Source organism: Phocoena sinus, chromosome X (genome assembly GCF_008692025.1).
Source record: "Phocoena sinus isolate mPhoSin1 chromosome X, mPhoSin1.pri, whole genome shotgun sequence".
Lineage (NCBI taxonomy): Eukaryota > Metazoa > Chordata > Mammalia > Artiodactyla > Phocoenidae > Phocoena > Phocoena sinus.
Genome location: NC_045784.1, coordinates 47,733,606 through 47,746,366, shown reverse-complemented (window position 1 = coordinate 47,746,366; position 12,761 = coordinate 47,733,606). Strand labels below are relative to the sequence as shown.

The following is a 12,761-nucleotide window of genomic DNA, read 5'->3' as shown; positions in this document are numbered from 1 at the left end:
CAGGGAGGTTGTGACAGTATTCAGGTTAGAAATGGTGCTGGCCTAGATTAGGGTAGTAGCAGCAGAAATAAAAGAGACTACATAAATTTGGGAGATATTCAGGAGATAAAAATGACAGGACTTGGTGATTGCATGGGAGTGGAGGAGAAAGAAGAGGGGTATAGCTCAGGTTTCTGCCTTGACTAGGGTCATTCGCTAAGGTAAGGCACAAAGAAGGACAAAAAGGCTGGGAGGAGGATACCTTGAGTTGGAGAGAAGCTGAGGCTTTAGGTGTCTCCAGGGTATTCAGGTAGAGTTATCTGTCTATTAACCCGCTGAATGCATAGGTCAGGAGAAGTACCTGGACTTGTATCAATTTGGGAGTCATCAGCAAAGAAATGATAGTTGAAACCATGAGAATGAATGTAATAATCATAGGAAAGAGCAGAGAGAAGAGAGCTCAGGCCAAAACCTAAAGAGCACCAGCATTTAAGAGTTGGACAAGGAGGAGTCTGGAAAGTAAAAAGGAGTTACCAAGGAAGCAGGAGAAAACTGAGAGTGTGGTGTCATGGAAGTGGTTTAAGGAGGAGGGAGTGGTCACTAGTGCCAAATGCTACCAAGAAGTCAGGTAAGATAACCTCTGAATAGATTCTATTGGATTTAGTGACATGGGCCATGGCAGACCTTGATAAGAGAGCAGTATCAGGCAAATAGTAGAGGCAGATTGGAGTGGGTTGAAAGATAAGTGGGAAGTGGTAAAATTAAGACAGTTAAGTGTAGGCGACTCTTGAGACGTTTATAGAGGGAAGAGAGGGAGGTGGTTGGAGAGGGAGATTTTTTGGTAATTTTTAGATGGAAGAGACCTGAGTATGTTTAAATGCTGTTGGGAAGGAACAAGGGACAGATTCTGTAGGTTTGGTGGCAAGAAGGAAAGAACTTCCTTTTTGATGACTTCTGTTTACTCTGTGAAGTAGGTGGGGTCATCTGCTGAGGGTCAGGGGACAGATGGAGAAGTTAGGGGTTTAAGGAGAAGGGAGGTTAGAAATGGCTGTTGCAGAGCATGAGAGAGAAGGCGGTCCGGGAATGCATAGTAGGGTTGTGGGTCAGCACCGAGGGCCTGGTAGAAGCTGGGGACCATGAGTTTATAGTGGCACAAATCTGTGAGGTTGAATAGTTTTCTCCAGCAGTGTTTAGCTGCCTGGGCACAGGCATGGAAAAGGCGGACAGTTGGACTGATTCAAGGTTGGAATGCTGCCAGGCAGATGCGACAATCCTGGAAACTGAGGCTACTGGCCAAAGAGTGGCGAAGTAAAGAACCATGAGGTCTGGTCTGAGCTGCGTGAAGAGTATCAAAGGCAAGTCCCCTACGAGCCAAGCTCTAGAACTCTGGAACATGTGGAAAGGTTGCTGGAAAAGAGATTGAACGATGAGCAGAGGGAGGCAGAACTGAGATGTGACAGAAAGGCAGATTTGGGGGTTTGAGCCCGTAGACTTGACTGTGCGGGACCAGGGGGAGATGGGGAGGACAGGCTGAGGGGGAATTTTTAAGAAGAAGGAGTGCCTTGAAGGCGGTCGCAGTGAGAATTGAGGCCGGCCGAAGTGAGGAGGCGTGGCCAGGCGCAAATCCCGGGCGAGGGGGCGGGGCCCGGGCAACTGGGTCCCAGCGCCGCTGTGGCTGCGGCTGCCTCATCGACTGCTCCCGCCTCCCCACCCCCTTCCCCGGGCTCCTTCCCGCCCGCCGCCGCGGAGACCCAGGCCAAGGCTGGGGAGGACGGCGGAGCCGGGCCCAGGCTGTGCCCCTGCCCCCGCCGCTGGAGCATCGTCGGGAGGCATTGGCTGAAGGGGAAACCCCCAGCCCGAGCGCGCGGCGCACACACGCGCCCCCCGCCACCGCCATCCTCTCCTCTCTCCCTCCCTCCCCTTCCCTCTCCTCTCCTCCCCTCCGCCCCCCAGCCTCCGCTGCGGCGGGAGGAAGAACCTTTTCCGACCAGCCAGGAGAGCCCAGATCGATTCCCATCTGGGGAGAAAGAAGAGAACACGCACTCGGAACAGACCGGCCGCTCGCCCCGGGGCTACGGAAGTGGCTCGCCTCTCACGAGAGAGCCCGCGCGGAGCGCTACCCCCCGACCCTCACCCAGCCGCTGCCGCATAGACAGCGCTCCCCAGCGGGCCCCCGGCCCCGCCGAGCCCACTCCCAGCGCGGGGCCCGGGCCGGCGATGCCTGGCACCGCAGCGGCGGTGGCCGCGGCTGCTGCTGGTACTGCCACCGCTGCCACGGCTGCTGGCCCGGGCCCGGGCCGGGGGCTCGAGTCTCCGCAGTGGGGCTGAGCCCGCAGCCCCGCCCCCCGAGCCTGAGGCCGCTGCTCCGCCGGGCGCCGGGCCTCCTCCGCCCGCGCCTACGCCCCAGGAGCTGGAGCCAAGCGGGGAGCCCGGGCCCCGCGCCCAGGCCCGGACCATGCACGGCCACCGAGCCCCGGGGGGCGCTGGGCCTTCCGAGCCCGAACACCCAACCGCGAACTCCCCCAGCGCCGCGCCACCGGCCTATGCCGACTCGGACCCTGGAGCCTCGGAGCCTGCACTGCCGGTGCCCAGGGGATCAGGCTCGGCTCTCGGAAGCCTCTTGGATCCCCAGTTTGCCGGACCCTCGGACGCCAGTCTGGGCGTCGCTCCAGGCCCCCGGGTCTTGCCCTGCGGCCCCAGTCCACAGCACCACCGGGCCCTGCGCTTCTCCTACCACCTGGAGGGCTCGCAACCCCGGCCTGGTGAGTGATCGAGAAAGCATGGGAGCCCGAGCCATGGGCCTGGGAGCGGGTTCTTGTTCTCGGGCCCTTTAAGCCCCACCTCTGGGCCGGCCCGCTCACCCCAGCCCTTCGTCTCTTCTCAACCCGCAACCCCTTCCCTCGCTCCTCGGCCTTCGTCTAATTCTTTCAACCCCGGCCCCCCCCCCCGCCTCCTCTCTGTCCCCTGTGCCCCCTCAATCCTTCCGACCCTCTTCTCTTCTATCTGCTGAGGCTAATGGGAGAGGGAGCACTCTAAGAAAAAGGGGCTGGATTGCAAGGCAGTAAAAGGGGGGTTTGTTTGGGGGAATGGGAGAAAAGAACGAGTCTCCCATTTGCCAAGCGCCTACATTGTGCCAGGCACTGGGTGCTTTACATGGGTTTTCATTTCATCTTCAGGAGCCTCCTGTGAAGTAAGTATCATTAGACCCATTTTATACGGGAGGAAACTGAGGCTCAAAGAAATTAAGTAACTTGCCCAAGGTTACACAGCTAGTATAGAGACAGGATTCCAAACCAGATCTATTTGAGTCCAAAGTCTATGGTCTTTCTGCTTCCCAAACTGAGGTTGGAGACCATGAAAGTAAAGCCAAGCCTTCTGCTTATGTGATTTTCTCCTGTACTGTTCGGCAGCTCTGGAGTATGAGTGGAAAAAAAAAAAAGAGGGATGGTGGATTGATCCAAGGTTGGGGTTTTGCCAGGTGTATGTGGCAGGAGGACAAGGGAAGGAGGGAGTAGAAGGTGCTGATGAGAGACAAAGGTGGAAGAGGTGGGCCTTGGGGGTCAAGTTGGAGGGAAGGGCTGGAGGGGCTGGTAGGTAGGGAGACAGCAGAAAGGTGGTGATGGGGGGAGGCAGAAGCCAGTTGTAGCAGAGCTGCAGAGGTGCAGGGCTTTAATAAGGTTGTTTGTGAGGTGAAGTCAGGATGCTTGAACTTGGATTTGCAGAGGTGGAGCAGCTCTAGGTCAGGCTGGGGCCACAGGCCACTGCCTGGAGAGACCTTTGCACTGCACAGAACTGAGTGTCTGAGGAGTCCAGCAGGGCCTCCCCCATCTGGGGACATCCCATGTGGACCTGAGCCCAGGAGCCATGGAGGAAGAGCAGTACCTTCCCCTGGGCAACACTTGAAGTAGCTGTTGAGCCTCTGGGACCTCCCAGGGTCCACATCCCAGGCTTCTCAGGTTTGGGGGGACTGTGGCCCAGTACCAGGTAGCATTAGTAAAGCATAAAAGTATGGGCAACATGTGCCCCTTGCTGCTCTTGTGACCTTGGGCTAGTTGTGGAACCTCTGGGAGTTCTCAGGGGCTCCCTCAGTGTGGGCTGGAGATAACCAGCTGACAACAGGCCTTTAACGCCCTGCCCTGCACGTTGCTCTTGCTGACTTTCCAAACTCTCCTTGACAGACACTGTGTGGAGCAGGTTACTCACCCACTTTACTGCAGCACCTTCTTTCAGATCCCAAAACATGCCACAAGCACTCCCACCTCAGGGCTTTTGCATCTGCTTTCCCCTCTGCCTGGCAGCTCTTCCCCCTGCTCTCTACCTGGCTTGTTTCTTATCTTTCAGGTCTCAGCTCAGATGTCACCTCCTCTGAGAGACCTTCCCTGATCACTTTAGGTAGGGGCCCTTGTGGGTCTCCATCGAAATTGCCACTGCACTTCCATCCTTGTGCTTAGTACATATGCAGTTATCTTATTCTATGTGTCTACTTATTTATTGCTTGTCTTCCTCAACTAGAATGTGAGCTCCGTGAGGGCAAGGGGATTATATCTGTTTTGTTCACCGTTGTATCCCCAGCAACTAGCATAGTGCCTAGCTCAATAAATCCTTGAACAAATGCCTGAACAGATAAGAAGGGATCACATAGTAGGCCCTCAGTAACCATTGTCTAAGAGAAGGACAACTGAGCTCCTGCCCTCCAGGTACTCTTGGTATGGGAGTCAGTAGCTGGGCAGCATCTAGGCCCCTGGTCTCTGGCCTCTGATCAATACACAGCAGTGATTCTTTCTATTCCATCAGTCCTTCTAAATTACAATCAAAATACCCATCCTGAACCACTCTCCTCCTCCCCCCAAAAAGCAGCACAAAGTTCCTACGATCCTTTTTCCCAATGAAGTCCCTGCCTCTCGAATTGGTGGGTATCTTTTTCTTTCTTTCACTTCAAGTTGAGGAGTAGGAATAAGAAGGGTGTCAGGGAAGGACCTGGCCTCCCATCTAACCATTCCTAACTGACTCACTGTGGAACCCTGGGTGAGTGACTTCCCTTCTCTGAGCCTCAATTTCCTCATCTAGAGAATGCCATGAGAAGTCTGTGAGATACTGGTTGCAAAGCCTGCAGAATGAAATAAAATTTTAAAAAAAATAAGAGAAAAACCTTCTGAAGAAGAGGCAGAGGAATTACTCAGGCCCTGGCAAGACAAGCACTGGGCCATGTGATTCACAGCAGCATGGGGCGTGAGAGCCCGCCACCCCCACTGCCCAGCCAGCCCAGGGGTAGGCACAAGTGACTTGCTTCTCTCTCCACAGGACTTGCCTATAATTGGCCCAAAGAGGACAGGGTTGGTAGTTGCAGGGTGTGTGTGTGTGTGAGTGTGTGTGTGTGAGAGAGAGAGAGAGAGAGAGAGAGAGCGGGCGTCAATTAAAGGATTGAAACATTTTAGTCCACATGTTAAGATTTCCGTGTGCCTCCCGGCTTCCTCCCTCAGACTGCTGAGGCCTTTATAGAATCACCATCCTTAGGGGCAGTGGCCCATCCTGGTGGGGGGGGGATGGTTTTTAAAATAATATATCTTATCCATGTTAAAGCTTTGAATTTCTTCAAAGTGCTTTCTCTTTTAGTTACCCTGATTCCTAGTGGGGGGTTGGTTGATTGTTTTTATGCCCATTTCCCGGTTTGATAAAACCTAAGGCCTTATTGGGTTACTGAGATAACTAAACTCTGAGATACCAGAGAGGGCTTTGAGAGAGTCAGAAAGGAGTTCCCAAGTGTAGGTTTGCTCATAGAGATTTGGGGGGAGCCCTGCTTTCTTCCTCAGCTTTGGGAATATCTTTCCAGATGCTGATTGGGGGATAGCTTGGGACTTGACCCTAGCTCAGTCAAAGGAGTTGCACCTGGTGTTAAAGCCTTTTCGTGGGTAGTGGAAGGACTCAGCCTGTTGAGGGGGGCAGCAAGAGGGGCTGGCTCCTTCTGATTTGGAGCCTGGGCCATCATCTGACACTCTTAGAGTAAGAATTGGAGCTGGAAAGGCCCCTAGTCACCGTCTGGTCCTGGGTTTCCTATACTGGATGAACATCAGAATCCCCCTCGTTGACTTTGAAAAAATAAATGTGATTCCCAGACTCTACCTCAGAGCTCCAGGATCTTAGGGTTGCAACCCGGGAATCTATTTTGAAAGCTCCTCAGGTGATTCTGATGTATAGCCTAGAGTGGGAACCATCCTTGAGCTGGGACAGTGGAGACTCTGAGAGGCAGTTTAGCTGCGGTCCTACAGTGAGTCAGCATCATTAGGATACCACATCAGCCTCCACTCTGAGGCCCTCTCCCCAGGGCCTTGTGTGGGCCTCCCACCATAACTCCCAACCCTGAAGGGAGGCATGGGATCTAAGCTAAAGGGAGTGAGTCAACCTCTCACCCACATACACACAAACACTGGCAGCCTCAGTTTACCCTTTATGCCTAGCTCTTATGTATGGCTGCCATTTGGCAATTTAAGCTGGAAGGCAGTTACAGTTCTGGGACTCTAGGCAGAGGAAACGCTGGCATCAGCAGCACCCAGCACAGGGCGTGGCCCAAAGGAAGGGCTCTAGAGGGGTGCCAGCAAGGTTTGCAGAGCTAGGAGGAACATAGCAGTTCAGGTAGGAAGTTCAGTGGGAGCAAAGGCACTGAGACATGAGGCATCCTCAGACAGGGGCTGGTATTGGGAGAAGTAGAGAGATAAGGCTGGTGAAGGGACTTTATCCTGAGGGCAAAGGGGAACCTTTGAAGGGGAATGATGTGCTCAGATATGGGTGTTTGAGAAATCCCCACGGCTGTATGTGGAGAGTGGATGATAGGGGCACAAGAGTGGAGTCAGGGACCGGCAGGTAGGGGTCACAGTCATCCCAGCAAGAGGTAGCTTGGGTTAGAGTGATGGCAGGTGAGGAAGGTAAGATCTGAGAGATATTTTGGTGCTAACATGGACAGATCTTGGTGGTGTCTTGGACGTAGAGGCCGAGGAAGAAGGAAAAGTCCAGGATGAGTCTGGGTTGTTTTCTGAAACCAACTATGGTGACCTGGTGGATGCTGGTGGAGCCACCTACTTGCAAGAGAAGGAGCAGGTTTGGGGGGAGATACTGATGTATGTTTGAAACCTGTTGCATTTGAGAGGCCTGGGGGGGCATCCGGGTGGCGAGCAGGGGCAACTCTTCGTTGTGGTGCGCGGGCTTCTCTTGCTGCAGAGCATGGGCTCTAGGGCGTGTGGGCTTCAGGAGTTGTGGCTCGCGGACTGTAGAGTGCAGCCTCAGTAGTTGTGGCTCACGGGCTCAGTTGCTCTGCGGCATGTGGGATCTTCCTGGACCAGGGCTCGAACCCGTGTCCCCTGCATTGGCAGGTGGATTCTTAACCACTGCACCACCAGGGAAGCCCCAGTCCCATCCTTGAAGACATGGATAGTGAGGTCAGATAGTGAGGTCAGCAGAGTCACCCAAACTTTGCCTTAGAAATGTCATTTGGGGGTGGGGTGGGGGGAGGAGCAGTTTTTAAAGTATATTTGCATAAAGCTGAGACCCATTTCACATATACCCAGGGTAGTGGCTGCTGCAAAGAATGGAGGGAGTACTGAAAAGCAAATCAAACATTGGTGAAGTAAATTCCTGTGGCTCCTTCCATGTTTTCCCTGTTGAGGGCATCCTGAGAGACCATAGAGGGAGGTTGCTCATGGAAAGGAGAAGAGGGGACTCTTGACAGGAGGGGGTGGTGGGCTCTGCTGGTGATTTTTGGAGAGCAGCAGTTTGAGATTCCAGGGGAGTGTCTGGGAAAAGACCCTGATTTGGTTTCTAGTCAGCTGGGGCCTCCCAAACAAACACAACAAAGTGTAAAGACTGGGTAGCTGCAAAAAGGACTTCTCCAGACAGGACTAAAAGAATTGAAGTTTCCAGCTGCAGATGGTTGGCACCCCCATTCCTCGGCCCTTTCACGTGCCTCTGCCCCTAGGGGACAGCCAGGCTGGGGCTACTTGCTCCTTCAAGGGTGAGCAGCAGCTACCAGTGCTCCAGACAGATGCCAACCATGGTATTCTGGGGACCAGTTAGCTAAATGCCTTAGGCAGATGTGGAGCTGGCCAGACGCTGGCTGGGTGGGGCTAGGACCTGTCTGGAATGAGGACAGGAAGTGCACTCTGCCGTTGCCCAGCCCAGAAGTGTTAAGTGCCCTCATCTGGAGAGAGCAGACATCCTTGGAGCAGTGAGTCCAGCCTCTCCAGGCTCCAGTACCCAGTTCCTTGGACCTGGAAGGCATCACACCTCCAAAAGGTACCTCAAAACACAGAGGGCTGGAGACAAGGATGAGGGCAATAGCAGAAGGCACCTCTGCACTCCTGACTCTGCCCTTGGTTCACTGTGCCCTCAGGCTTCCCTTCCCACCTCAAGGCCTTCGTTTCCCCATTTGTAACATCAAGGACCTGTTCATCACATTTGTCTGGCATATAGTAGAGCATCCTTAAGTACTTGGTGAGCAGATAAGGGAGAGTGCAAGAGGGGAAGAAGGAGGACATTTCTTCATTTAACAAATGTTTATTGAGTACCTACTTTGTGCTTGGCCCTGTGTGAATTGCTGGGTGGGCAACAAAAGGCAGGCTCAGTCCCTGTCCTCGTGGAGCTCCTTTCTAGCAGGGAAGACATACATGACAGGTAATTCCAAGCACAGGTGCTGAAGGAACAGATGAGGAGGGGGCAGGCAGGGAAAAGAGGACACTTGAGCTGAGATCCCATGGATAAATAGTCCAGAGGTAAGGAGAAGCAGAAAAGCTGTTCAGGCCCACGAGAATGACATGTGCCAAAGCCCCAGGCAGAGGAGAGCACTTTCGAGGAACAGACAAGAGGCCTTTGTGGCTGGAGGGTGGGGGTGGGGGTGGGGGTGGGGAAGTGTTTTCAGGCTGGGCCTTACTTGTCCCTACGCTCAGGAGTTTGGAGTTTACCCCCGAGGCAAGGGGAGCCCTTCACCGGGCTACAGAAATTGAAGGGGATTGTGTTTTCATAACCTGGTTGTGGTGTGGAGAATACCTTGTAGACGGCCCTGAGGATGGGAGGGAGACCCGTTAGGAGGCTAGAGTGGGAAAAATAGTCTATGGATTCCTGCCCTCCTAAGAAGTTGAGTCTGTAGGACTTGGGGTCTGGCTGGACGTGTGAGTTAAGGGAGCAGGGGGAGTCATGGAGAAAGCCCAGCCTCTGGCTTAGGGAACTGGGTGGCTGGAGGTGCCATTCCTGGGGTGGGGAAACAGGAGGAAGAGCCACTAGGGGCTGGGATAGAGCTGGGTTTTAAGATGCACTGAGTCTGAGGAGCCTGAAAAAGGGGCAGTGCCCAGTAGGCGTCAATTGTGTCCATCTGGGCCCCAGACTAAGGACAGGAGGGTGAGGGGCACAGGTGTGTGGCTGAGGCCCAGAGAGGGAACTGAAGGCTTTTCCCGTTGCTGGAGGCTTTCAGCGCTCCGCAGCACCTCCCCGTGGCCCCTGCAGAGAAGGGGTTAAGTCAGGGAGGGAAGGCGCCTGTAGAAAGCGGGAAAGGCAGGACTGGCAGCGCTGCCCCCAAGGAGCTGAAGCTGGCATAGAAGCCCTTCTGCCTGGGCCTGCTAGGCCCTCGCCGCCGCCCACGCTGCTGCCTTCAACTTCACCTTCACCTTCTCTGCCCCCCTCTCCAGCTTCTTCCCTGCTCCCCAGGCGGGGCCTCCCAGCCTAATGCGTTCCAGGTGTAGCTGCGGCCCCCTCCCCCACCCGGGGCGTAGGGGAGGGGGCAGGGAAGGTACTGGGCTCTTTCATTCTGCATCTCTTAGGGGCTCCAAGTCTCCAGATCTCCCTGACAGCTTCTGTCTCCGGAGAATTCCTTCAGGGATCTCTGTTTGGGCCCCATGTCCCTGTCAGGGGCAGGCAGTGGTGAGAGCCCCCCAGACCCAGCTCTGCCACTTTCTAGTTTCATGTGATCCTGAGCGAATCACCTCACCCCTCTGAGCGTCGGTTTTCTCATCTACAAAATGGGGTTAGCATCCCCACCTCCTAGGGTTGTTAGGATTAAATGCCACAGGTAGAGCAGAGCACTCCGCATGGCACATTGTAGCCATGTTCAACAAGTGGCCCTGGTCTGCTCTTTTTGTCCCCTTGCCTCTTTGGGCCTGCATCCCTCACTGTCTCTGTCTCCCTTCTGACTCGCCCCCGCCCATTTTTTCCTGTCTCCCTCTCTAGCTGTCCGATTTTCTGGGTCTCTGTAGTTTTCCTGTCTTCTTCCTCCTTGTTTTTGTCCCAGTCTCTCTCTCGGTCCTTTTCCGTCATGATCTTTCTGTGTTGCCAACTCTCAGTTTTGACCAGGCCTCGGTGTGGGGGCAGGGGGAGGGGGAGGGGTGGGTGTTGGGGGCTCTGGGGTCACACACAGCAGGGGTCAGAGAGGCCATCCCCTAGCGGCTTTGTCCTCAGGAGGAGGGAAATCACAGCCAGCGTGGCAGCCCCAGCACTGGGTAATTACTGCCCCCAGTGCTCCCAGCTGCAGCTCCACTCCCTTCCCTTCCTGTCCTCTGAAGTCCCCAGCCCCTCCCTGGGGGTGGAGCTACCACCCCCAGCCTTCTCTGGCCTCAGGTCCAGAGATGCTGGGAGGAGGTGGCTAGGCCCTTAACAGCAATCAAGCAACTGGAAGAGAGATGGGCTGTCTGTGCTCCCATGTGGCTGTGTGTGTGTGTGTGTGTGTGTGTGTGTGTGTGTGTATGTGCGCATGCGTGCACATGTGCCTGGCTGCCTCGCTGTCTTTGTCCCCATGGGTCTGTTTTGTGTATATCTTAATGTTCTTGTTTCTGTATATCCATGTGTATGTTTGAGTGTGTGTCATTATATATCCATGTGTGTCTGTGTGTGTCTTTGGGTCTGTATATGTTATGTGTTCCTGTGTTATGACACCTTGGCTCTAAGCCCCTGGGGCATTTCCAGATGTTTCTGCGTGTGGGTCTCTGTATGTAGACTGTGTGTATGTGTGTGTGTGTGTGTGTGTGTGTGTGTATGTGTTTCTGTGCCAGTGCCTGCCTCTGCATGGCCCCTATGGGTCTGTATCTTGGTGGTAGTGGTTGGTGGAGAAGGAGGGTGCCTGCCTGTCTTTTGGCTTTTTCTGCCCCTTCCTCCTGTTCTTAACAAACCCAAGACTCTGGTCACTGTGCCCTTCAAAACACACTCTTCACCTCCCCACCCCTAGTATCCACACCGTTGCTCACTTTTCTTCCCTTGCCTGCAGGACTGTGCCCAGTCTATCTACACCTGAAAAAACAACCTGGATGGCCAAACTCAAAAACCATTTCCTTTAGAAAGTTCTCTGACCTCCCCCCCACCGCCCCCAATGTGATTTCTTTCGCAATTCAGCAAACATTGACTGAGGATGTGCTCTGTGACTCTGGACACAGACACACTTGGGATCCAGTCTCAGTTCAACCACTTCTAGATGTGTATCCTCAGGCAAGTTATTTTGTTTCTCTGTGCCTCAGTTTCCTCATCCATAAAATGGAGGTAATAGCATACAGGGTTGTTAGGAGGATGCCCTGCAGGAAAGCATCAACAAAATGCCTGGTGCAGAGTAGGAGCTCAACAAACAGTTGAATCCTCATACCTTATATCCTCCACAAAAAACTGAACACCTTGAGTTCCAGAGAGTTCTAAAAGGTCTTGCAGTCTCCTGCTTTTTTCACCAGGCATCCTGCACAAGGCAGAAGACCAGACAGTACGAAAGGCAGATTCCAGTTCACAGAACTGCTGACAAGTATTGCATGAGCCAGCTCCCTGAGAGTGCTCAGGCCCAGAAGAGACTGGGCCCTTCCAGGGGGTAGAGGAGGGACTCCAAAGCTGCTGCCCTAGGGCCAGAGCACATCAGATAGAGCAGGAGGTAAATGGCAGAGGTGGAAGGGACCTTAAGGACCATCTAACTCAGGTATTGCAAGTTGCAAACTGGTGGCCCACAAGTTTAATTTGACTCAAAAGTTTCTTGTGGCCTACTCACTGTTTTTAAAATTAGGGGATTTCACATAAAAGCCTGGATTTCTGATTCTCTTGAAATATTGGAAGACCTGAAAATGCAGGGCCCCCATTACTGCAAGGTGACAATTAGACAGAGGGGAGAAGCTGCCATCCCTACTTTAAGTGAGGCATGCGCTCTCCAGTTTACCCCCATCTTCACCATCCCCTGTCCCATTTTACAAAAAGGTCCTCACTTTACACAAGGGTCCACACTTCACAAAAATGTTCTTCACTTTACAGAGGAGCCTCATTTTACAAAAGAGTTCCTCCGTTTTACAGAACAGTCTTGTATTTTGTCAAAGGGTCCTTCATTTACAGACATCATCCATTTTACAAAAGGGTCTTTATAGAACTCTCCTCACTTTACAGAATGTCCCTCCACTTTGAAGAAAGCGCCTCCATATTGCAGAAACTTTTTCCCTTTGCAGAAGGAGCTTTCTTTTTATCCAAAAGACCTTCATTTTACAGAAAGTTTCTCCAGTTTTCAAGAGGGAACATTCTAGGAAGCTCCTTACTTGCCAGAATGGCTCCCACTTTCCAAAAATGCCTTCACTCTGCAAAAGGTGCCCCCATTTTTCTGCAGAGTCCTTATGTTCATAAGACCAGTCCACTTCAAGGAAGGGATCTTCGGGCTAGCCACAGGGTTCCTATAGACAGCTCCCCCTGCATTTCTCATTCTTGACAGAGCTTTGTGTTTAAATTTTCAGAAAGAACATCTGCCAGGCCAAGCAAGTTTGGCTGCAAAGGTGGAGCAGGGCAGCTGGGCTGGACCT

The 12,761-nt window shown here is 53.4% G+C and overlaps 1 protein-coding gene across 1 annotated transcript in view; it reads left to right on the top strand.

The window, feature by feature from the left end:
- Positions 1-1,630: 1,630 nt before the first annotated feature.
- The window catches only part of FGD1 (FYVE, RhoGEF and PH domain containing 1), a 36,384-nt gene continuing 25,253 nt past the window's right edge, over positions 1,631-12,761 (top strand). Inside the window, exon 1 of the mRNA XM_032619915.1 lies at positions 1,631-2,741. Within this exon, the coding sequence (XP_032475806.1) occupies positions 2,435-2,741 (307 nt within the window). The 5' untranslated portion in view covers positions 1,631-2,434. The remainder of the gene's footprint in view (positions 2,742-12,761) is intronic.